General features: G+C 30.6%; 1 protein-coding gene across 1 annotated transcript; it reads left to right on the top strand.

The window, feature by feature from the left end:
- Positions 1–2,489: 2,489 nt before the first annotated feature.
- LOC123302523 (glutathione-specific gamma-glutamylcyclotransferase 1-like) lies at positions 2,490–24,712 on the top strand. The gene is made up of 3 exons (XM_044885494.1): positions 2,490–3,170; positions 13,944–13,979; positions 23,121–24,712. The coding sequence occupies exons 1-3, from the start codon at positions 2,958–2,960 to the stop codon at positions 23,670–23,672; spliced, it is 801 nt and encodes a 266-aa protein (XP_044741429.1). The 5' UTR covers positions 2,490–2,957; the 3' UTR covers positions 23,673–24,712.
- The last annotated feature ends 600 nt before the right edge of the window (positions 24,713–25,312 follow it).

The following is a 25,312-nucleotide window of genomic DNA, read 5'->3' as shown; positions in this document are numbered from 1 at the left end:
CTTGTGTAGCAAAAGGATGTTTGAAGTGATTTTCTCTATTACTATTCTTTTCCTTTAGTTCTCTACGGTACTTCCTTTTATTAACTTTAAACACATCTTTTAAACTTTTGCTACAGCAGCGCCATCCTTATTTAATACTTTACGACGGACACATTTTATATACAGAGATGATTCTCGTTTACACTTCTACATTCCATACAAAAGAAAAAAGAAAAAATAAACTGCCAATTGTAATTTTATACTCGATATTTACGAAATGTTACTCAAAATTGTATGTTTGTATATTAATGTTGATTATCTGGCGTTTTGTCGTAAATCAATATCGGCTAATCAGGGCCAATGTTTAAATGTTTAAATTTATATAATTGATTATTAAATTAAAAAAAAATTGTTCATTATTTATTATTAAATAAAAATCTATTAATTAAAAAATTTGTTTTTTATGAAGGTAGTTTGTTTAGCCCAGAAAAATAAGACAATGAAAAAGTCTATTTGCTTAAAAAGTGCAAGTGTAGTTTTTCACCAGGAAAGCAGATGACAGTCAATACGATCATGCGCATTGAATAACATGCTCTGGTATTCTGTTTCTCTGTCAGATTTTTGAATACTGTGTTGTTGTCTTTGTACATACTTTGGTACACGATGGGTCTATCTAGTAAAATATGAACTAAGATTGTAGCAGTTAAGTGGTACCGTTTATTGAAGTTGAATTTGATAAATAAGGAAGATGAGGGTAGGACAGAAAAAAACTTGCTAGAGTAAATAATATCCCTATCCCTATATATTATAAATATGAAAGTAAGGATGTTTGTTTGTTTGTTACGCTTTCACGCTAAAACTAGCGAATGTTTTTTAATGAAACTGTATAGTAATATAGTTAATACATCAGAACAACACATGAGATATAATTTATAAAGATTTATTTTAAATTTTTACAGAAATCTTTAATTTATGGTTCAAAATGATGATTATAGGTGGAGCAGATGTATGATCATCATTTTAAACCATAAATTAAAGAATTCCGTAAAGATTTAAAATAGTAAATGTCAAACAATTCATGGCTATCTTTTCTGATATACTCAATGAATTATGACTATTTTACAATTTAAAAAATTGAAAACGGTGCATACCTTTTAGCTGCGTAAAACAATATCTTCAAGTATTATGGAAGGGAGATAAGTGAGATCAAGAAAGATGGGGGCTATAAAGCGGTGGTTTTTGAAGCCCAGTGAAGCGGCGGGTATTTAGCTAGTGTAAGATAATTCCATCAAAAACCGGATAATATAAAAAAAACTATATGAACGTAATCATGGCCTCATTAAAAATACAATGTTGTTAATGTTATCATTTTATACACACACAAAAAAAAAAAAAATTTAATCGGCTCATCCAAGAAATTATAATAAATTTAATTGTAACATCTTTCTCTCAATTATGACATTGTTTTGTGTTTTTTATCATTGATTTGTGGGTGGTCTGAAAACTGAAAATTCTTGACATTGCATTTAACAAAAACAAAAACTTTTATCTCTTGAGTATAAATTTTTCGTAAATTATTTTCATTTTTGTTGAATAATTTTTAAAACAAGAAATTTAAATGGCTCAAGGATGAATTTGTTGAGACAGTTACGTGCCATATATCGAACTAAAAATTTATACTTTTAAAAGGTCATCAGTATAAACCACATTACGCAAAAGCCTAAAACTTATACTAACTAATATCATGGAGCTGCGGGAATTGGTTGTGGGACTTACGTACAAACCACATTTTTTAAAACTAACTGCCGCTGCCTGGATTCGAACCCGCAACCTAAGTCTAAATGGACAAACAGACAAAGACAAACGCCTTAGACCGCTCGGCCATTTAGGCTCTAGAATCTCACAAATCTCTAAAATTTCAACAATGAAATAATAAACACAATTTTCCATTATTACAGGGAGGGGGTGGAGAGAAGAGTGGGGGCGGTTAATTGAGTTGTTTCTAAGTTATTTAAATGATTCTAACAGAAATTGTTTCTTTTAAAAGTACATAAATTTTTATTCAGAAATTGTTCTATAAAGACATATGAAGTTACCGCAAATTAACTATAAATTTTCAACAATATGCCAAGGATTAAATTTATGTTATTTCTGAATCAAGTTGGAATGTTATGAAGTCTAAATTAATTGTTGACCTTTAGTTAAGGCGTAAAAGGATTTTTTATTGTTATTTTGATAAACAAAGGTAATTATAATAAAACCGCTTCAAAACTAGTTTCAAATAATAATTTTAAAAAAAAATTTACGTCAATATTCGCAATATCTTTTGAGATAGCAAAAACAACGCATGTCTGCTACATCCATCATAATAAACAAATTGAAATCGACGCGCGCTTCTCTCAAATAGTTTATGCAAAACTGATAGAGAGACAGAGCAACAAATTGTAAAAGGATGGGGGTAAAAAAAAAATTACAGATTGTTAAATTTTATTAATCAAAACTGAATAATTAACAAAAAAATTCATCATAATATTTCAAACAATCGGCGTTGTAAAATCGTGTTCGTAGCACGGAGTTGTGTACAGAAGCCAGCTGTTTGTCATCGAGATAAAACGTGTTAGTACAAAAAAAAATACTCATTCTCGTTTTAGTTGAAAATCAGCTGTTTATGCTGTCGGACATACAGTTTTTAAAATCCGTTATTTAAAATCAAAATTTGTTTTTAATTCGCGAAAAATGTTAAGTTAATTTTTATGTGCCGGTTCAAAATTAACCACACACAATGGCTTTACCATATGTTTGACGAAAATTTAATTTAATTTTACTAAAAATGTATTTATAAATTATACCCACGTGCGAATAATTGCATCAGAAAAATCTGTCAAGCAAATCTTCGCGCTGTACCAAAAACAACAACATATCTTTCGCAGTATTAATTTTTTATATAATTTTTGACTTTGTGATATTTGCCAAAAAAAATGGATTTAGAAAATTTACTTGAACCAAATAATAACGAAGCATTGAATAACAATGGTCCGGCAGATGAGACGACCGGTTTATGGGTGTTCGGATATGGGTCACTATGTTGGCAACCCGGTTTTGATTATCAAAACGAAATGACTGGATATGTGAGGGGATATGCGAGGAAATTTTGGCAAGGGAATACAACGCATAGGGGCACTGAGAAAAAGGTAATTTAAGTTGAATTTTTTTTTTTATTAGAACTTTCACAATAACAATTTACAAATTGTAATTTTTCAATTAACATAATTATAGTGTTTTTCATTTAATTTGAATTGTTAAATAATGTTTATATCAATCAAAAGTTTTTTTAATATTGTTTTTTTGTGTACGAGACGAGTTCAAGGCTAAAAAGTTGGCTAACATATTTTTCGAATTATATTGTTTTTCAAATAAATTGAACATTTTTAATAAAGTAGAGATAATTTCAATTTTTAATTTTTAAAAAGGCTTCAAGTTAAGAATTGTAAATGAAAGAATCGGGGCTTTAATCCTGATAGTTAATGTGTTATAAGTAAATAATATTCCAGACCCAATAAGGTTTAAATTTTTTGAAAAAAAATAACAAAAGACCTTTTGACTTAAAATGAGCCCCAATTTTTTTTCTTTATTTATGAGCCCAATTTTTCAAACCATTTCACATCTCATTTTTTTTTAAATTTTCAATACGGGAAAAAAATTTTAGTGAAGGCCTTGGGTCTCGATTTGTTACTTCGAAGTGTCTTAGGACGCAGGGAAAATATCTTCATTTTTTTAAAGAAGGCTGATAACAATTTTTTTTGTACATAATTTTACAGCTAGAAATTTTTTTGAATAGTTTTTTTCATGTAAATTGAACATTTTAAAATGCTTAATTAAATTTTATATTATTTTCAATTTCATGTTTCTCTAAATTTAGAATATTCTTAAGTCGCATTTATACAGAGTGTGGGAGTGTATAAGGTGTCTCAAAATTGAGTGTAATAGAATTGAAGAGCCTTTGATATTTTTTTTTATGATTTTGTCAAAATGCACTATTTTAGTTTAAGGTTTTTTCAAAGAACATTCAAAAAGAAAAGGCTTTAGAATAATTTTGTGCTAAATTGGGATCTTAAAAGTATTTCATGGGCAAATCAAACTTTTTTGGCCTAAAAATTTCATAAATTCAACAGTATTTTGGCATAATCATATACTTAGACAAATAAATAAATGAAATTACGCTTAGCTTTTATTTCGCTTAACACAAAAGAATTTAGAAGGGTTATAAATTGATTTAGCAACCTTCTATTTTTTGCTTTTTTTTTGTTTATTTTTGGCTTAGATTTGTTTTGAAGTGTATATTAATCCAATTTTATCACATACAAATTTTATCCAATTTTGATAAACCAAGTATGTAATTATACTAAATTTGGGTCATACTTTTCAAATTTGCGATCAAAATTAACCTAGCTCTAATAACTTTCAAGAATATGGAACCCTTGTCCCGCAATTAAGCAAAAAACTGATAGCTAGCAAAAAACTGGCATCACAATTGAGAAGAATGACCCAAAATTAGTGCGTTTCAAAAAAAATTTCAATAAGATCGGATCAAATTTTCCTGTGTTATTAAAAAAATAGAATTTTTTAACTTTATGACGTCATCAGAATCCAAAAAATTTAATTTTGCTTTATCACATCCAAATTTTATCCAATTTTAATAAACCAAGTATGTATTTCTACTAAATTTGGGTCATACTTTTCAAATTTGCGATCAAAATTAACCTAGCTCTAATAACTTTCAAAAATATGGAACCCTTTTCCCGCAATTAAGCAAAAAACTGATAGCTAGCAAAAAACTGGCATCACAGTTGAGAAGAATGACCCAAAATTAGTGAGTTTCAAAAAAAATTTCAATAAGATCGATTCAAATTTTCCTGTGTTATTAAAAAAATAGAATTTTTTAACTTTATGACGTCATCAGAATCAAAAAAATTTAATTTTGCTTTATCACATCCAAATTTTATCCAATTTTGATAAACCAAATATGTAATTCTACTAAATTTGGGTCATACCTTTCAAATTTGTAATGAAAATTAACCTAGCTCTAATAACTTTCAAGAATGTGGAGCTCTGATCCCGAAATTAAGCACATAAGTGATAGACATCGAAAACTTGACATCATAACTGAAAGAAATGACCCATAATTACTGGGTTTCAAAAAAAATTTCAATAAGATCGACTCAAATTTGGCTGTATTATCAAAAAATCGAAATTTTTAACTTTATGACGTCATCATAATTTAAAAAACTTTAGTTTGCTCTATCAGCAGGTACAAAGTCGAAACACAATTAATTAGTTCCACGAATTTACTTACGTGGAATATTTGTTTTTAGTATAGCCGAAATTAATTAGCTACAAAAACAAAATAGATTTGTTTAAACAAATTTGACGTCAATTATAGTAATTGACTTATTACTCACAAGGGCAAGCAAAAAGTCAATACACACTTACAAAATTTGATTTTTATCATTGTGATAAGAAAAAGTTAGTCCCGACTGCAAAAAATTAAAAAAAAAAGAAAAAAAGTGAAAACAAACAATAGACTGAGTTAATTGTTGAAATACCATGTATAGACAGTGTTGATTACTTTGTCACACATATATAACTGATATTCCCATACAATATATACTATACAATTTATGCATAATTTGCGCTCTCACGGGTAAACAGTGATGTTAACGAAAAAATGTTTCGAACAAAAGTTGTTTATTTTTATATCAAGAACATTTTTTACATTTAAATTTTTGTTCTATCTCTAACGGCTTACAAAATGGGTCCTACGAACCCGAGACCCAATTGACCTATGTTGCCCATTTACGAACTCGATCTCACTTTTTATACCCTGAGCACGCTATAAAAATTTCAGCTTGATATCTCTTTTCGTTTTTGAGTTATCGTGATCACAGACGGACAGACAGGTGACAAACAAACGACAAACAGACAGACAACCGAAAATGGACTAATTAGGTGATTTTATGAAAACGTATACCAAAATTTTGTTGATAGTATCAATATTTTTAAGCGTTACTAAGCTTGTGACTGAACTTAGTATACCTTGATATATTTCATATACATGGTATAATAAAATCGTTCAAACAATAATATTTAAAATCACATAAATTAATAAAAAAATCCTTGAACTCTAAACAAATATTATGCAAAAATTTGTTTATTTTGACTGATTTAAGAATTAATCAAATATCAAATTAATTCAAAATAAACGGAAATTAATTCTACCAGTCATTGACAAAAACAAAATATTTTGAAATAATTGAAAATTTATTTCTCAACTTCTGGCTATCCCCAAAAGTTTGTCTTTTGCCTATCCCCAAAATTTTTCCGAAATATTTTTTGTGGTAAAACATTTTTAATCCGAAGAAATAAGAATTTTCTATTTATGATTTATAATTAAAAAACTTTCACTATGATTGAAAAAAACAACAAATCAATTTTTCAATAAAATTATCCAGTTAAGGTAGTACGAGCGCCAAGACAAGTTTAAGCTTGTGGTTGAAATTATAACTTATAACTTCATGAATATAGACGAAAAATAAGAATAGAATTTTTCGATATCTGCCTTCATTTTCGCAATATCGAAAGCTAAATAATTAAAGAAAATTTTCAATTTTCGTTGTTTTGAAAATTACTGTAGATATCGAAAAATTTTACTGTATAATTCACCATCAAAATTGGAAATATATATTTTTTAATTTGTGTCCCCACTACCGTGCTTATACATCCTTAATTAGTCGGGCACAACAGTTTTTTTTTTTTTTTCAATAATTTATTACAAGCGGAATTTACACAGCACCCGAAAATCGGCCAAATGCGAATTTTTTTTTTTTTTCGTAAGCGTTGATAATATCAACGATTTCCAGATGTTTAGAAAAGCAAGCCCGATTGATCTTTCCTGTCCCATAGAGTATATTCTGATTTCGATTCATAAAAGCACAATATACTTAAATATACTTAAATACTCTGATTTCGAGTCATAAAAGCACATTTTTCTTTTAAAATATTAAAATTAAAAATCGTAATTTTTAAACTGTATATCACGTGACCTAAAACGCGGGTAAGCCTTGTTGTGATGTCATATCGGTATGAGTCATAGACCATCAATTAGTTCAGTGTAGACAGCTGGGTATAATATATACATAGATAAGTATTTATATTTATATTATAATCAGATGTCTATGAATATATCTGTCAAACTTATTTGAGTTATTTCGTGTAGTGATACCCATATTACGTCATCAAATTGGATGCCCGCGTTTTTGACAGTTTAAAAAAGGTTTAAAAAGTTTTTGGCAAGAGAGCGTGTATTTTTCCGAAATAAATTTTTGGTGGCTTTTTATTAGCAAAATCAACATTTTGAAATATTTTTTCAAAAATAGTAGAATACCCTACTCTTTCTAAAATTTTCAAGCATTTTATCCAAAGTTGCCCTGGCGCTCGTACATCCTCAAAAAGTAACTGTTATTAATTAAAAAATCCTTCAAAGAATTTGACCATAACTTTGATAAATTTTTATAATCTGATCTGACATTGATCAAATTTAGCCTTAGTAGGCTATACTGTATATGTTGTATGTGGATTGTATACCTAATTATTAATTAGCTAATTACTAGTTTCAAACATACGCGTCTCTTCAAATGGAGAATTGATTATAATTATATGTTTTCAAGGTTTCCCTCTTATACAGAAAATACAAAAACAAGAAAATCTTTAATCATATAAATATCAACTTTTTACTTTATTATATTATATAAAAAAATCGGTGTTTCGACGGAAATACACGTTTTGAGGGTCCCTGATTCCAAAAAGTGGTTTTTAAAAAATATTGCGTCCGTCGGTATGTCAGTATGTCTGTTACCAAGCTGGAGCCTTCAATTTTCAACCAATTTTTCATCCGGTACATAGGTTCAGTTTGGTCATAATTCCAGACGATTTTTTCATTTTTTCCCTAGGCCTTTTGTCAAGGGTACTTCCCTCTAGGCTAAAACAGGATTTTTGGGGTTTTCTCAAAAACGGTTCTAACGATTTCAATTAAACTTGGCACAAGGCTAGACCTTAAGGTTTTCCTAGGATTGGTATAAGCCACATATCCGGGAAAATTCGAGAAGGCCCACACTTTAGGGAAAACCTTTCCAAATACGGGAAAATAGCATTTTCTAGGGAGAGGCTAAGGGGACAGCAGTGAAACTTCGTATCAGGCGTAACGCTTAAAAATATTGATGCTATCAACAGAATTTTTGTATAGGAGTTCACAAAATCACCTAATTAGTCCATATTCGGCTGTCTGTCCGTATGTCCGTCTGAACAATTCCAGAAACAATATGTCCAATATGATGTCCGTCTGAACATTCACCGTACTTGCTCAAACAGTCAAACTACTTATTTGGCTTCCAAAACTGCTTGTTTTATGAGCCAAAAAAAGTCTTCAAATCAAATCTGCTTATTTTTTGTTAAATAGATGGCATTACTTTATTAATTTATTTCGAAGTATAAAAAGTAGGCCATTCATGGGCATTTTTTTAAGAATTCTATATTGTATATACTTTTTTTTTTTGGAAGATTTAAATTACAGTTTAAACATTTGAAACCAGAAAACCAAACACAAATCTAGTTTTTTTATTAAATTAATTAATAAAAATATCGAATGAAATCCAATATTTGTTTAAAAATATTCATTTCACTTTTACAAATCAGGTTCGTAGTCAAAAAAAAAATGAAATAAAAATAGAACAATAGAACAAATGAAAACTGCTGTTTATACAGTCTTTTGTTTCAAATAAATATTATTTAATTTTTTTTAAAATTAAATTCGTCATCATCAGAGTCAGACATGACATTTTTTAATTAGCAGCTGTCATGAATTCTTAAAACCAAACCACAATCTTGTTTTTGTCACATAAAAATTGTTTATCGTTAATGAAGACAAAGAAAACATATTTTAATAAAAAATACTTTTTAAGGGACAAACTTTTATTGAACTAAAAAGTAGAAAATAATTGTATCTATGACTCACTCATACTCAATTATTTGTAAAAGCTTGAGGCGCTAAATTTAAAATATCAAAAATGAATCGGAACACTTCATCTACTTCACATGCCTAATTTTTTTTCGATTCATTCTTTATATTAAGCGCCTCAAGCTTTAACAAATAGTCGGATATGAGTGACTCATAGATAAAATTATTTTCTACTTTTTATCGCAATAAAAGCTTATCCCTTAAAAAGTATTTTTTATTAAAATTTTTAATTTAAGACTTAAAAAAATGTATGTTTATTAACTATGGTGGAAGCGATGGGAAAATCAGGACGCCACAACCTTATCATGCATTGTCATCTAAACTAAATGTGCATACGAAATTTCAACTAAATGGGAAACCGGGAAGTGGATCAAAATTGACTTGCAAGATTTGATTACAGACAGAAAACAGAACAGGTGAAACTAAATAAAAGCTTGTAAAATTTAGAAATCGATTGACCGTCTCTAATTCGAAATAAATTTAATTAAAATTCGGATAATTAGTTAACATGGAGAGCATATGAGAGGTTGAGTTTCTAACAAGTTTCTAATTCTAGTGAGCTTTTGTTGGCTTAATATGGGTTTATGCCAAAATATTGTTAAATTTATGATATTTAGCTCAAAAATTTCTTCGGATTTGCTCCCCTTTAGACTGAAAATAGAAGCTTTTAATTTTGGCTAAGCATAGTCAATGAAAACTTAGCCATAGGGGATTGAGGTTTGCCCAACTTTAAGCTACAATGAATTCTCTTGTAAAACATTTCTTTTTTATGATTTTTGTCCTCAAATTGACCCATACAAAATTCAAAACTAATTAATTGGGGAAACTTTTTTTACATCAAAATCTATGTAAGTAATTTATCAGCTTAGATTATTCAATTTTTCAAAGTTATGGTCAAATTTATTGCAGGATTTGTATTTTTTTTCCCGAAAATATAGACTTATACATTGTATCGAAGGTCAACGGGAAGGGTGGAGGTGGTATAAACCCGTTTTATAACTCTTAAATTTGTACCAAAAGCTACTCACTAGAGGGTTGAAAATTGGTTTGTAAATTGAATTACTATTTTATGTGATTTTGGAAATTCTCAGCCCCTGAAATACAATTTTTAATACCATAAAATATTGTTTTTAATTTGGTTTGAAGATATTTCATGTTTTTAGAAAAGATATAATTATTATTTCTTTAAAAAATATCTTAATATAATAAATAATATACAGGGTGTTCTGTTTTTGATAGCAGAAAATTGTACCAGTAAATTAAGCTTATCAAGAAAATTGGAAAAGCTCTTTACCAAATTTCGATCTGAGGCCTGAATCGGGAGCTGTGGCTATGCGAAAAAAAGAAAGATTTATGAATTCACAGACCTATCAAATTCATTAAATTAGTCGGCGTCACTTTACTGATTGTAAATTGATATAATTGGGTAGCGAATACTAAAAATAATATTTTGTTGTCTTTATTTATAAAGAAAACAAAAAAATAATACATATTTATCAAATTATTTCACCAATACAGAGACACTTAGATGTAAGAGGTATCAAATTATATATTAAGATAGGTACGAAGGGGATTAAATTGTGTAATGCATAACACATAATGTCATAGCAAAGCACAACAGTTGTTTATTTACTGGTATAATTTTCTGCTATCAATAACAGAACACTCTGTATAATGAGGGGGGGAATATAACTTTAGTTATGGAGCTCTGTTGCTCAAGTTTTTTTTTTAATTAACAAGTATATTCTATCAATGTATTAATTCATTTACAAATAATAATTTTTTTCTACTCATAATTTTGAGATAAACTTGCACGATTGTGTAAGTTCAATTAAAAGATAAGAATAGTTCATTTGCGAAAAATTATTTTTTAATCAATCAACAAACATTGACTGTTATCAATAATATCCTAGACATTATGGAATGTGAAGGGTGTCCTCCATTTCAGATACGTTGAATTTTAAATGGGTCATTCTACGATAAGATGTAATATGTGGTTAATCTATATATATAAAAAGAGAGTGTTTGTTTGTATGTCCCCGATTTTCCCTAAAACTAATCATTGATCTTCGGTAGGGGATTATGTCATTGGGTAGCCCTTAGGCTCCCATTGTGAATAAGGGAGTTTGGTGGGGGTGGAATTAAAAATGATCTAGGAATTCATAGAAAATAGATTAAAAAAATAGTTCTAATAATTTTCAATAGATGGCGCCACTGTCAATAGTACAATTTTCACGAGATGGCGCTACTGGCGCAAATGTCTTTCGATTTTTTAGTTCTAATAATTTTCAATAGATGGCGCCACTGTCAATAGTACAATTTTCAATAGATGGCGCCACTGTCAATAGTACAATTTTCACTAGATGGCGCTACTGGCGCAAATGTCTTTCGATTTTTCTCGAACATTCTGGAATGTTCTATGGATTTCTATCGAATTTTCTAGAATTTTCTCGAACATTCTGGAATGTTCTATGGATTTCTATCGAATTTTCTAGAACTTTCTCGAATATTCTGGAATATTCCATGGGTTTCTATCGATCTTTCCCTTACTTTTCCGTACACACAGAGAGTGTAGACATAATATTGGGATCGGCCAAAAAAATCTTACTGTTCCGTACACACAGAGAGAATTAAAAAAAAAGTCTTTCATTTAACAATTTTGATATTTAAATGAGCAAAAACAACCCAGCGAAGCGGGTTTAACAGCTAGTCATTATATAAAATATATGTTTTGTACTAATTAATGGATGTGGAGAAAGCGTATCTCCACTGGTGTTTTTCTCCTGGCGTATGATTTTCCAAAATATTCAGTGGAGGTATAAACATTTTTTTATTTGTTCTTGTTTTTGGGTAATCCAAGGGAGAGACTCTACTTCATATAACCAATACAATTTCTTTCCCTGGCCTCTTATAAAACGATAAAAAATGAAAAATTGGGTTGTATATTTACGAACGTACACACGTATGACTATGAGTGCATACATATAAACATTTAGGCAAGAAAAGTTCGTGTCTTTGTCTGGAGGCGTCGCCCTATTAGCTCAGTTGGTTAAGGCGTAACCAATTCCATCCGCGGTATGCTGAGGGTAGCAGGTTCGATTCCCGCCGTCGCAACAAAATTAATTTAATTAATAGTTGTGATGGACTGGTGTAGTGCATGGTATATGCATGAAGGAGGTGCACTCAGCCTCTGAAATTGAGGAGCTGATAAATAAAATTATCAGCGGAAAGGTGGTAAAACATATATGGTATCACAATGGGCTCTATAGCCTAAGTGTGTCCTTCGTGGACAGCCAATATAACGTAACCTTGCCTGGAGGCACTCAGCGGCGCTAGTGCAGTGCAATGCGAATTTACTTAAAGTTCAATGTATGCCTTATAGAATTATAGATGATACCCGTTAAGATGTGTTTTATTGATACTCGTAGATAAATAATATTAGATATCAGAACAAGATTATTACATATTTGTCTGAATTATGTAGGGTAGGCAGTGTATTTCTGTCTATATGTAATGCACGCCACTGACATCAGCTTTTGAATGTTGAATAACTACTTTAATTAACAATGTCTTTACTTTATTGGTTAAATTTAATAGTGCCCTTAACTCCTGAACTATTGGGTTTTGCACAGAAGTATATAAGGCACTTTCGGGTTAAACTTGCCCAAAGAATACGCTCTTAAGCTATTGCCATCGATTCGCGGGACACCCTGTATTAATAGATTAAAATTTAATTTTTTTTGTCATGGATCCTTTTATATGTATATGAAAAAATACCTCTTATCGCAGAATGCTTCATGTAGTAATTTAAACAAGAAGTAGACCCTGAGATTTTTCACAATTGTAAGTCGAAAATGCCTTTTATATACCACTTTAAATCTATTTAAAGAAAATTGTAACAATGGATTTATCTTCAAGTATTTTCTGTATTAATAAGCGAATAACCCAAAACAAAAAAAATTTTTTACGTCTAAAATTAGAAATACAAATATTTTCAACAAAGAAATTTGAAAATATAATTTTCTGGCGTTAGTAAGCAAAAAAATTCTATATTTTATTTCTGTCAAAAGTTAAATACATTTTACATGCTTCTTTAGCCGTGATAATCTTTTTTTTGTGTATTTAAAAACAATTTCCTCATTTATGTGATAAATATACTCAGTAGCGTATGTAGATTTACCTTCTTAGGGGACATTATCATTTTATTAATCAAACACTTTCAGTAAAAGGCTTGATTTTTTTAATAGTTAAAATAAGTTTAAATAAATTCTGAAAAATTGAGGGGGGGAAATTATCCTAGGCTAAACTGTTCACTTATCTTCGATAAGTGGGCTTCGTGTATAACAAAAAGCGACTTTTAATTTTCTTTTTAATAGTTTCATGGTAAAAAATTGTCAATATCGATGTGCACATTATACTGATTTGACCATTAAGGCTATAGTAACATTGACAATAGTTATGGCGGACGAGTCAATGCAGTTTGGGCGGCAGGCCCATACTGATTGGTGATACACATAATACTTCTAGTGAATATCCCTATTCGATTCTGTAATATTTCTTATGCTAACATAGACACTATATACCTTACCAGCATTGTAGTAAACGCCATACATTTCTTATCGTGTGAGTGATCATTTTAAGCTAGATTTCATGATAATGTCCACAGAGAGAGAGAGAGAGAGAGGCTGGTGGGTATCAGATAGTATACAGTATTTTTAATTTTATTATCCTATAATCTGGATTTATCGAGAAAAAACCCTCTAGTCCCCCTTATATATACGCCATTGAGTATATTTTATGCGAACGTACTTTAAAGTGTGAAAAATTTTAAATAACGTTTTATTTATAAATAGATATATGTTATTTTTAATCGTCCAAATCATTTTTGTTTCAGCCAGGCAGAGTTGCGACATTGGTCGAAGAACCTGATGTAAGTAGCTTATAATATAAATATTAGTCCAAGAAAATTGGCAATTGTCATTAGTATATTTACTTTAAATTCTAAAACACTTTCTCAACGTAAAATTGTAAGGTTTAAACTATTTAGTCTGGATTTAGTAAGTTTTTTGCTTTTACGGGCGGGTAACTGCCAGTATCTTTTTAAATTATAGCCTATGTTTTATTCTGATGTATGAGCTATATTATTGCAAAGTTTCATTAAAATCCATTCAAGAGTCTTCGAAATCGTTCAACGGAGAGGGCGAGTAACCGCTATCTTTATAAATTATAGTCTATGTGTTATTCTGATGTAGGAGCTATATTATTGTAGTTTCGTTCGAATCCATTCAGTAGTTTTTGTGTGAAAACGTAACAAACATAGTCACAAAAGGATTAAAGATATATTTAGCAAAGCCTAAAAAATCAGCGAAAAAAAGCTACAATTTTACGTTAAAAAACAGCTCATTTCACAATTTAAGTGACCAAATGTATCTAATTTGCTCGGACTAATAATCAAATGTTATTTCGCAAAATTTATTTTACAGTAGAGCAGGGTCGTTCACAAAAAACTCGGTTACGCTCAATAAAAAGTAATTCTTTTATCTGGTTCGTTAAATTTTGTTAGGCTTTTTTAATTACGTCAAAAAACTCCCTACAGAATAGAATTTGACTAAAAAAATTTTAATAGGTCAAGAAAAATCCCATGGAAAGTCTCTTTTAACTATAAGTAAATACTATAATACCTAGCTCGATCCGTGTGGAATTCCGCTCCCGTAGTTACCGTAACCCACCCTGTACCCGTGGCTAAAAACAACAAACAACAAATTTCGTAGAAAAAAATCAAAAGTTCGTAAATTAATATTAGGAGAACATGTATTAAAAATAGTAATTAGTAGCGAGTTATTTTAAGTCGAAATCATCATTGTTATAACTTTATTGTGTGTCATAAACTTTATTGTGTGTCTTTTTATCCAAGTTCGCATTGCTCATAGAGCAGGAAGTGAGACAGGTATACGACTCTTCTACCTATCTTGTTTTAAGTCTCGAGCGATATTCGAATGAATAATTGTATTCGACATTTAATTATTCAATTGTCTAAATAATATATGAATTATTTTGATAAATAAAAGTTGTCAATTAGAATAATGAAATATGACATACATGATCAATTATGACATACATGTTACATCCAAACGTGTTTTTAATGGCTGTCAATAAAATACAGCTTATAAGCTGATATAAGTACAAATACACATAGTCTAGGAGCTTGACGTTCAATTATAATCATTTTCTTCCCGAAAATATAGTCATATGCATTGTATCGAAGGTCAACAGGAAAGTGTTGTGTGTGTTATAAACCCGTTATTTCGAAATAATTTCAAGGAATTTTTATACCATGTATATATGAAATATATCAAGGTATACTAAGTTTATTTCCAAGTTTGTAACGCTACTAACAAAATTTTGGTATAGGTGTTCATAAAATCACCTAGTTAGTCCATTTCTGGTTGTCCGCCTGCATGTCTGTAAACACGATAACTCAAAAATGAAAATAGATATCAAGCTGAAAATTTTATAACGTGCTTAGGACGTAAAGAATGAGGCCGAGTTCGTAAATGAGCAATATAGGTCAATTGGGTCTTGGGTTCGAAGAACCCATCTTGTAAACCGTTACAAATAGAACAAAAGTTCAGCTCGATATCTTTTTTCTTTTTTGAGTTATCGTGTTCAAAATTTTGTATGTAGCATCAATATTTCTAAGCGTTAAAAACTTGGTACTAATCTTAATATACTCTGATATGTTTCATATATACAGAGGATAAAAATTCATGCCGGTTCCTAGACTATAATATATATAACGATTGATTTTACGTCATGAAAACACGTGGCATTTGGTAAAACCAATGAATAGTTTTATTTTTAGATCATATTCAAGTCAGTCTTATTATTGTACTTACATTACAGAGTGATTCAGGATGATGGTAAATCTATAATAATGATATATAAGAAGAGGGGTACCGCAAATGGGTCTCTAGCACATAGACAGAGGAATCTTCTGTGCCCTCTTTGAGACCAGCTTCTGTCATTCGGAGGCAAAATATCTCCGGGTAAGATGAAGCTATATAACTCTGTCGAGACGAGACGCCGTACAGAAAGCCCAAAGCTTCTACGTCAGGATTTCTCCCAGAGTGTCGCACCTGTTATCCATCACAGAATGCCTTTTCCTATCTAATTACCGGGGTCCTTTGTACAAAAAACACGCCACAAGAGAGTGCCAAAATGATTTACGAAGACTAAAAATAAATTTTTCATGAAACGGGTCGCACAAACGGGGGCACACAACACTCAAAAAAAACACGGCGCTGTCTGATTTTCACATCAACTAGGAGTCCTGACATCGGTTAATCCGGCACCGAGTACTCTCCTCTTTATGGAAGGAATCATTGTATGAATTAAATGTTCAAAATTCAAGTACCCAGACTCCCCCTCTCCTACAAAGTCGATAGGTACAAAATGATTAAGGATTAAGTTCTATTTATTATCAAATTAAGTGCAAAATCATGTTTTTTTTTCTCGTAAATACTCGAATATAAATAAAATTTATTTAGACATAATACGTACCACTTCAGTAAATTAAACACTAATTAAACAAAAATTTTCAAATTTGATAATATTTATCATTTTTTTGTTTTTTGCAATCAATCAATAAAGAGTATTTGTCTTTCTGGTAATATCACACATAGTTACAATATCAATATTTGAAAAGACTATTTTCTATTTATACACATGAGCGTATTTCAAAGCGGTTTAAAATTCCGTTCGAATTCGAAAAATGTACATTTTACCCAAGAATAAAGTACCTTCATTTCGATGAAATTTAATGTGAAAAGTTGATCCTAATTGATAACAACGGTCAGATATTAAATATCATTCATCTACCATGAAAAAATAAATTTTATTATTATTACTAACACTTCTCTGTATAAAGGCCGCTACACATGGTCAGTTTGATGTGTTCACATCGAACTGACCGTATGTAAGCTAAGGTATTGATGTCAGCTCGCATCGAAAAATTGAACTGATGTACTGATGAAAATTCATCGATTTTGGCGTGACAGTTCAGTTGGTCACCTTAGTTATCTGAGCATGCGTACAGGTGTCGTTTGAATAGATATTAGCCTTTCAATTTCTTTTCCAGACCTCGTCTGTATTCCTACGTTTTGGGTGATTGTTGAGTGTTAGTATGGTTAGTTGAGCAAAGACTTTCTTTTAAAATGTAACATAAAACACAATTAGAAGGACTGGAGCTTCCAAGGGGTTGCACATTGAACTGACTGACACGAGTAGCATATTGAACTGACAGTTAGAAATGAACACACAAAACTGACTCATCAAACTAACCGTGTGTAGGACTCTTTAGCATTTATAAATTATGTTTGCAGATTGACTTGTAGACAAATTTATACTACACAAAACTTGTCTGGTGGTCGTCATATTGAATTCTCATTACTACCCCCATCTTCAGTAGCACTCTCTAGGTTAAGACAAATTGATTGACGTCAGAATCATAGTAATCGGTCGACGCGTTTGGTCTCTAGTGTGCCACATAGGAACACACCTACATTCTTTTTCAAAATATGGCTGGTCTGATGATTGCCAAATTGAATTTTAATTAATGCCATATCTTCAATAGCACTCGCAAGGTTAAGACAAATCGATTGACGTCAGAATCATCAAAATCGATCGACGCGTTTAGTTTCTAGTGTGCCACACAGGAACACACATTTTCATATTATGGTGTCTATTGGTCGCCATATTGAATTTTCATTACTATCATATCTTCAGTAATACTTGCAAGGTTAAGACAAATTGATTACCGTCTGAATCATAAAAATCGGTCAACGCGTTTGATCTCTAGTGTGCCACATAGACACATTCCCACTCCTTTGCGTTGCTCAATCGGGTAAAAATAGCATGATAGACGATGATAGACGGATGATATTATTGGATACCTGACCGTAGTTTTCAATTAGAATCAACTTTTCTCAATAAATATTGCCGACATTGTAAAAAATGAAAGTACTTTACCCTTCGGAAAAATTTATATTTTTCAACAAACCTCGGATACGAATGCAAAAAATTGATATCTGATTATGCCGACTGATGCCGACTTAATTAGACACACTATATAATTTGCCAGGTGCGAGCAAAATTCCTAATTTGTCCCAAGGGAAATTCTGTGCCGGTTAGTGTATTGTCAACATCACTTGCCCTCTCTAAAGTACGCTCCTGTTTACACAAACATATAAACTCCACGTGTTCTAAACTATCATATGTATTTGCTATACATAAATTATATTCATTATGTTAATGAATTTTCTTTTTTGAAGCCTCAAGGTTTTCATTATAAGAAAATTTGTTTATTTTTAAACGTTATAATTGCAGCGTCACAATTATAGAGATCCATATGTATACTCCGTGCCAAATGTTTCATATGAAAATTGTAGCGTTTAAGGGGACACTTTCACCCAAATCGTAATTCCAATCAATTGGACTATTTTTAATCGATTGTCGATTAAAATTTATTTACCAATAGCCATTTGAGCCCTAAACAGCTAAATTTGAGCTGTACAAACACCATTCTTCGGTGGATTAGATTAAAGAATTTTGTAACTATGCCTGGCGGTCAAGTGATCCCTTGTTCATTTAGGGTTAATTTCAACCTTTAATTTTTGATCCCCTTCAAATTGGTAACCGAATAATTCATTTTGCCATTCCATCTCTGGATATTCCTTCTATCCCTAATTATTAAAATTGTTATTCTTAATTAAATTAAACCGTGGGAATGGAATACCCAGGCATTATACGGCTCTACGGGTTTGCCATGTCTCTAATATAGTTGAGGTAACACGAGTCTACGAGTTTTAAGGAATTCCACAGGTTGATCGTAACTTTAATGAGGTCGAACTGACACGAGTCTGTGAATTTTTTCACTCTTGCGTTAACCGTGTGATTGAAAGAACCTGACGTTTTACAGGTTGGCAATGGCAAGGTCTGCAAATTTATGGCATTTGCGTCAACCCTTTAATTGAAATACCCAAGCGGATGTATCTATCGATTCTCGAACCTTTTAATACGATTAGAACAGGTTTATGTGTTTTTTGAGCAACGCAAACTCGGATGAAATACCCAGATATTCTACGGGTTGATCAATGGAGTCCTACTGTGAGTCCTATTCCGAGGATAAATTGACCAGAGTATGAATGTCCGGAGACAAAATGACCACAGATTCAAATATCGAGGAAGAAATAATCGGGAAGAAATTTGCCAGGATGAATCGGCATGGAATCCTTTATAAAGGGGATCATCTAAGATATTAAAGACAAATCGATTGTCGTAAGAATCATCGAAATCAGTCGACGCGTTTGGCCTCTAGTGTGGCACATTAGAACAGTCATCATAGACTGATAAGCACATTACCACTCCTTTACGTTGTTCAGTCGGGTAATAGCAGCTGTAAAGTTTCAAAAGTGTCTCAAACACATCTGTATATTTTAAAATGAGTTTATCTGTTCAGGAAATAAATGATGAGGGCAAATAACATAGTTAACCTTTGTTTTAATATAATATATTGTAATTCATTTAACTCGACTACGACTCCTTATGTGACCTTCGTACCATTGCATCCATCATTGCATCGAAGACTCCAATCACTTTTAAAATTGTCAAATAAAAATAATATACTTTGATACAAAAATAAAAGAATCTTAAGTGGCCATGTGACGTCACATTGTTATATCTAACCAAAAAGGAGGCATACGTAAATTACATCACATGTTACGGGGTGGGGAGGTGGTCAACAAAATGTGACATTGTTTAAGTATATGTAATATATAAGAAGAGCTCCACGATACTAAAAAATTGTATGCCAATTTTTAAAAAAAATTTTTTTTTTTTACAATAAAAACGAAAATTTTGTTAATAAACAATTGTCTAAATGAATGAATGTTGAAAAATTAACTTTAAGATAAAGGACCCTGCACACAATATATTGATTTTTGGTTTCGGTTAAAATTTTTTGAAAACTATGAATTAAGTTGGTCTTGATCATTCTGATCAAAAGTTCTTATAGACTCAACCCTCAAAAACCTTTCCCTTCCGAGCTACGCCCCTTCAAAGATCATTTTGTTTTTTTCTACAAAAAAATTTTAATAAATAATCGACGTCACACTAGAGGGGAGGAGGGTTCACAAATGTGACCACCTGTGACAAAGACGGCGAGAGAGTTCAATTTATAATTGTTATAACTTAAGAAAATTAAGTAAAAAATGTTTTACCTTTATGACGTCACTTGTCCATGTCACATTTTCTAACAAATGTTAGACGAACCACCCTTCTTACTCCCAAAGTATGATGTGGTGAATGATCCTTAATTAGCTTTCTAATAAAGATGTTTAAATTTCAGAACGGTAGTTTTATCAAATTTATTTTTGCTGGTTTAAAATTTTGAGGCGGTCATTAAAGGGTTAATTTTTTTTATAAGAATAAAATAATACGCAAAAATATTTTTAATATATTTAAATTATTTGAAAGAACACTAACATCATGCGTGATATATTGAAAATAGTGCCGACGCGGGATTACTTGTCATAAAACGATATAAATAAAATTGTAGAGTACCACGATTGGTATCCTAACTAATATCCTATGGTGCCGCAAGAACATGCAGTAGTACAATGGAACTAAATATCTAAAAGGGAAAAATTAATTATTCTTTGAAATTTTCAACTTCGTGATAAAAGTCGACCTCTCAGGAGCGTACCTAACCCAATGTTTGGGGGGGGGGGGGTAGTTTGGGATTTTAATCAATTTTTGACAAATTACAAAAAAAACTATGCATCAAATAAAACAAAAGTGCAATTAAAAGTTCTAGCTGATGTATTTGTGCATATTTTTGTTTTTTTTTCGACTTGCTAGCTTCAAAATTGGCCGAAATATATCAATTTTTAAATGGAATTTTTTTGCTTATTCAATAAAAAGAAAAAAGTATCCATCTTGTAAACCGTTAGAGATAGAACAAAAGTTTAAATGTACAAAATGGTCCTTTTAAAAAAATAAACAACTTTTGTTCCAAACATTTTTTCGTAAACGTCACTGTCTATCCGTGAGGGCGCAAATTAAGACAAAACTTTGCCGTCCATTTACTCCAATACTATAAAACATTGAGAGTTAAAAATTTGCAGGTAGTTCAAACTAGTGGCCTTGTAAAACATTCTCGAAAAACAAACAAAAATTATTGAAATTACTTTCGAAAATTTACAAATTTTCGAAAACCAAATAAATGGTTGCCGAACATAATTGTGTTGGTTTTTTAAACTCTTTTAATTTATAAAAAAATAATACAAGCACTGATATTCAACACTTTTTATCCATGGTATTGCAACAATTAACTCATTTGTTTTAATTTTAGATTTGTGGCTCTTTAGGAATAATACCATTTATAGTACTTTAAATCAATATATTTAAAATATTCGATTTGAATAATAAATAATGAATATTATCAATTTTATTAGAAATACATAATATTATAAATTAATTATTATTTATTGTAAATAATATTTTTTTTATTGTTGCCGTTTTAATTATGCTAATGAGTAATTGAATTCTTTTACATAATATCACTTTAATATGTAAATTCATTTCACACAAAAACGAGTTAGTTGAATGGATTTAATAAATGAAATTCAATACGTCTTACATTACATAAAATTATTTTGATAGAAATTTTATGTGAACTAGGGTTGCCAACTACAAAATTCTTCAAAACCAGAGTCCCAGGTTCAAAACAAATTTTATTCCATAAATTTGAGATTTATTTTTATAATATTTTCACTATACGAAAGGCCCTTTTTTGTATAAATTGTCCATTTACGAGTTATTTTGCGTTCTCACGAGCAAACAGTGATGTTTACGAAAAGATATTTCAAATAAAAGTTGTTTATTTTTTTTATAAGGAACATTTTATACATTTAAACTCGGTCTCACTTCTTACGCCCTAAGCACGCTTGAAAATTTCAAGCGTGATATCTCTTTTTGTTTTTGAGTTATCGTGTTAACAGACGGACGAACGGACGGACAGACAGATATCCAAAAATGTACCTAAACTTAGTATACCTTGATATATTTCATATATACATGGTATAAAAATAATTAACGATTTTCAGAATACTTAGGTTGTGACCTACAACTGATTCATATTTGAAAAATTCGATTGTTGATGAGACTTTTAAAACTAATTAAATTTGGACCGGGTGTTTTGATAGTTTGAATTTAATTTCGTTAATACCATATGCGTGGGAACTCATAATAAGTGAACCAACTCATAAAATAAAATTTGTAAATTAATTAATTGAAAATAATTAATGATAATTAATTTTACCATAATGAGAGACAAATTAAACAAATAATAATTGTATCATACTCTTGTAAACTCGCTATTTTCTTTTAAAATACCATGGAATCTGGTGTTACCATATTCTTGGCTATAGGCGTGTTCGAATAATAAGTGTCTTACTCTTTACAATAACAACCTTTTACTTATATTTTTATCACTATTTAAGGGTTAAATTTAAAATGTATTTTGACATATGACATTCTTTTGTTTCTCCTCATATAAAATTTAAATACTTGAACAATTGGCACATAATTTTGGACTCTTATAGATTCTTAAACTACTTATGGACTCTTTTATTTATAAAAAACACCTAATTTGATTTGGTAGGAACACGTCATAATTTTTTTTAATGAGATTATAAATTTTAAATGTAATTTTTGGCATATATTCATTTGATTTAAGTCACCCTAATATGTTTGTATTTTCGCTCAATAGATGGCAGAAATCGGAACCATTAAAATTAATTCAAATAATTGACCCTATTACATTTCAACTAAATAGTAATCCAATTCAAAGTAATTAACAGCTAAATATTTCTCATAACAAATTAACTCTTTATATTTTTAGTACCTTAATTGGTAGAACGTTCACCCAAAAAATTATAAGTCTATAATTCAAGTCCTAATGAATTTTTACCTTTTGTATTAAATTAATATCAAATTTCTCTTTTTGTTTCAGAGTATTGTATGGGGACGTGCCTACGAAGTAAAAGGTGACGCAGCTTTACCGTATTTGAACACGCGCGAATGTCGTTTAGGCGGTTATTTAACACAATTTGCAACATTTTATCCCCGTTCATCGTCGATGAAACCCTTCCCTACACTTTTGTATGTAGCAACACCGAATAATAATTTATGGTTAGGTGATGCTCCCTTAACGGAAATCGCTACACAAATATCCGAATGTCGGGGATCAAGTGGACATAATGTGGAATATTTAATACGTTTAGCAACATTTATGCGTGATACAATACCGGAAGCGATTGATGAGCATCTATTCACGTTAGAGTATCTAGTCCGTGCACGGATTAAAGAAATGAACCTTAATTTAGATACATTAATGGGTAATTTACCACAACGACGTGCCTCACAAGACAATAACCGTAATAATCGTCCAGATGATGGAGCTGTCGGAGGTGCTGTTGCTCCACCACAAATACCGCCACCAGTTGATACGTTCCAATTCACCGCACATGTGCCCGAAAAACAGTTACGTTGTCTAAATATGTGATTTTATATTTAATTGTTATTGTTTTTGTATGCAAGGGATGTTTCTAAACACGGGTGTACCCCATGTTACTATTATAGGCCCTAATTGTTACTTTTTGATATAGATATCAGAGTGTTTTTCGAAAAAAAATTCAAAATTCTGTTTTATTGTAAATATTACATAATCAACTTTGATTTTTAGTAGAAAACAGAGACCCTCCACTCCATTTTAACTTCTTTTTTACAAAAGTAATCATAAACTTTCGGATAATTTGTCTCTGTGCCGGCACAGAAGAGAGACAGTAACTTGACTTCTGCAGGTAGAAATATTTCCTAGTGACAGATTACAATGTAATCAAATAAAGCTAGAGAAATGAATAGTTGCCAAATAACAACCCAATTCACCTAAAATCTCTCCTATCTCATCCACTTTGTAATCTGAAACATCACGGACTTCTACTCAATTTCAGATAAAATGTGAATTAGTCATTAAAATATGGGAACTGGAAAAAAAGTCCTTTTTTAAAATTTCCGAAAATTCCTTCTTCTATTTTATTCTAGTTTCGAATAATACAGTACTCAATGAAACAGTAACAGTGGAGTTTGAAGTATCTCTTTTAAAAATTGAAGTTGATTTTAGAAATTTCCATTATCTCATTACAGAAAATTCGATAACGCATGAAAATTGCTCTGATTTCAAGGTATTTAAATTAGAAAGATGAAAAGAAGGGACATTGTGTATCTCCATGCGACAAATTTTATACGAACCAATTTCTTTCAGTTTATTAAAGCGAAGCAAGAACACAATCGATTATTTTCTCATATTTTTCTTCCCAGTAAGGTTGCCTACAATGCTTTATTATATTGAAATGTGTAAAATTGAAAACGCTTTTTATTGAGAACAACTTGACAGAGATCCAGCTAACAATCTCTAACGCTACGAGTCAGGCCCGTGCGCAGGAGTTCTCTAAGGGAGGGGTTCAAACTTTTGTTCGCTGTGTTAGATCATAAAGTCAATAAAAACAGTTCTTCTCTATCGGATCTATTTTTCTTATATTGTTCTATAACTTGAAAGAAATGGCTTTAGTAAACTTTGACGCATTTTAGAAACATCCCCCGGACATTGATTGGCGTTCTTCATTTGTTTTATTTTTTGCATTTATGTATATTTTTAACGATTCGACTAAATATGGCTTCGCTACGTGAAAGCATCCATGAGCAGCATGTTTTCATTAATTCGCCACACAGCCAAACCGTATTTTTGGACGATTAATTGATAACGATTGTTATTTTTAGATAATACATTTTAGATTCTAATTTTTTTAAATCTCAATATTTATTTATTTTTAATTTATTACAAAACTAATTATATGGACGTGCATTCGCAGTTTTCCAAGAATGAGATTAAAAAAAGCTTTCAAATGCTATCGTTAGAAAATATTTTGTTTAATATTTGTATTCGGCTGAAAATGGCGATGAAATACACTTACCGGCACATAATTTTAGTCAAAATAGAATCTAAATAGAATGTTGACGTAAATCTTCTGGAATCGCATAAAAGTCTGTCGTCTATTTTGACGAAATTCTGTTGTTGATGATTGTTAAAAAATATTTTTGCTCTTCGACCGAAAGATTAACTTAGACTTAAAATTTGTCTTCCTA

This window comes from Chrysoperla carnea, chromosome X (assembly GCF_905475395.1).
Source record: "Chrysoperla carnea chromosome X, inChrCarn1.1, whole genome shotgun sequence".
Lineage (NCBI taxonomy): Eukaryota > Metazoa > Arthropoda > Insecta > Neuroptera > Chrysopidae > Chrysoperla > Chrysoperla carnea.
The sequence above is the reverse complement of the archived record's forward strand: the minus strand, read 5'-3'. Positions and strand labels throughout refer to the sequence as shown.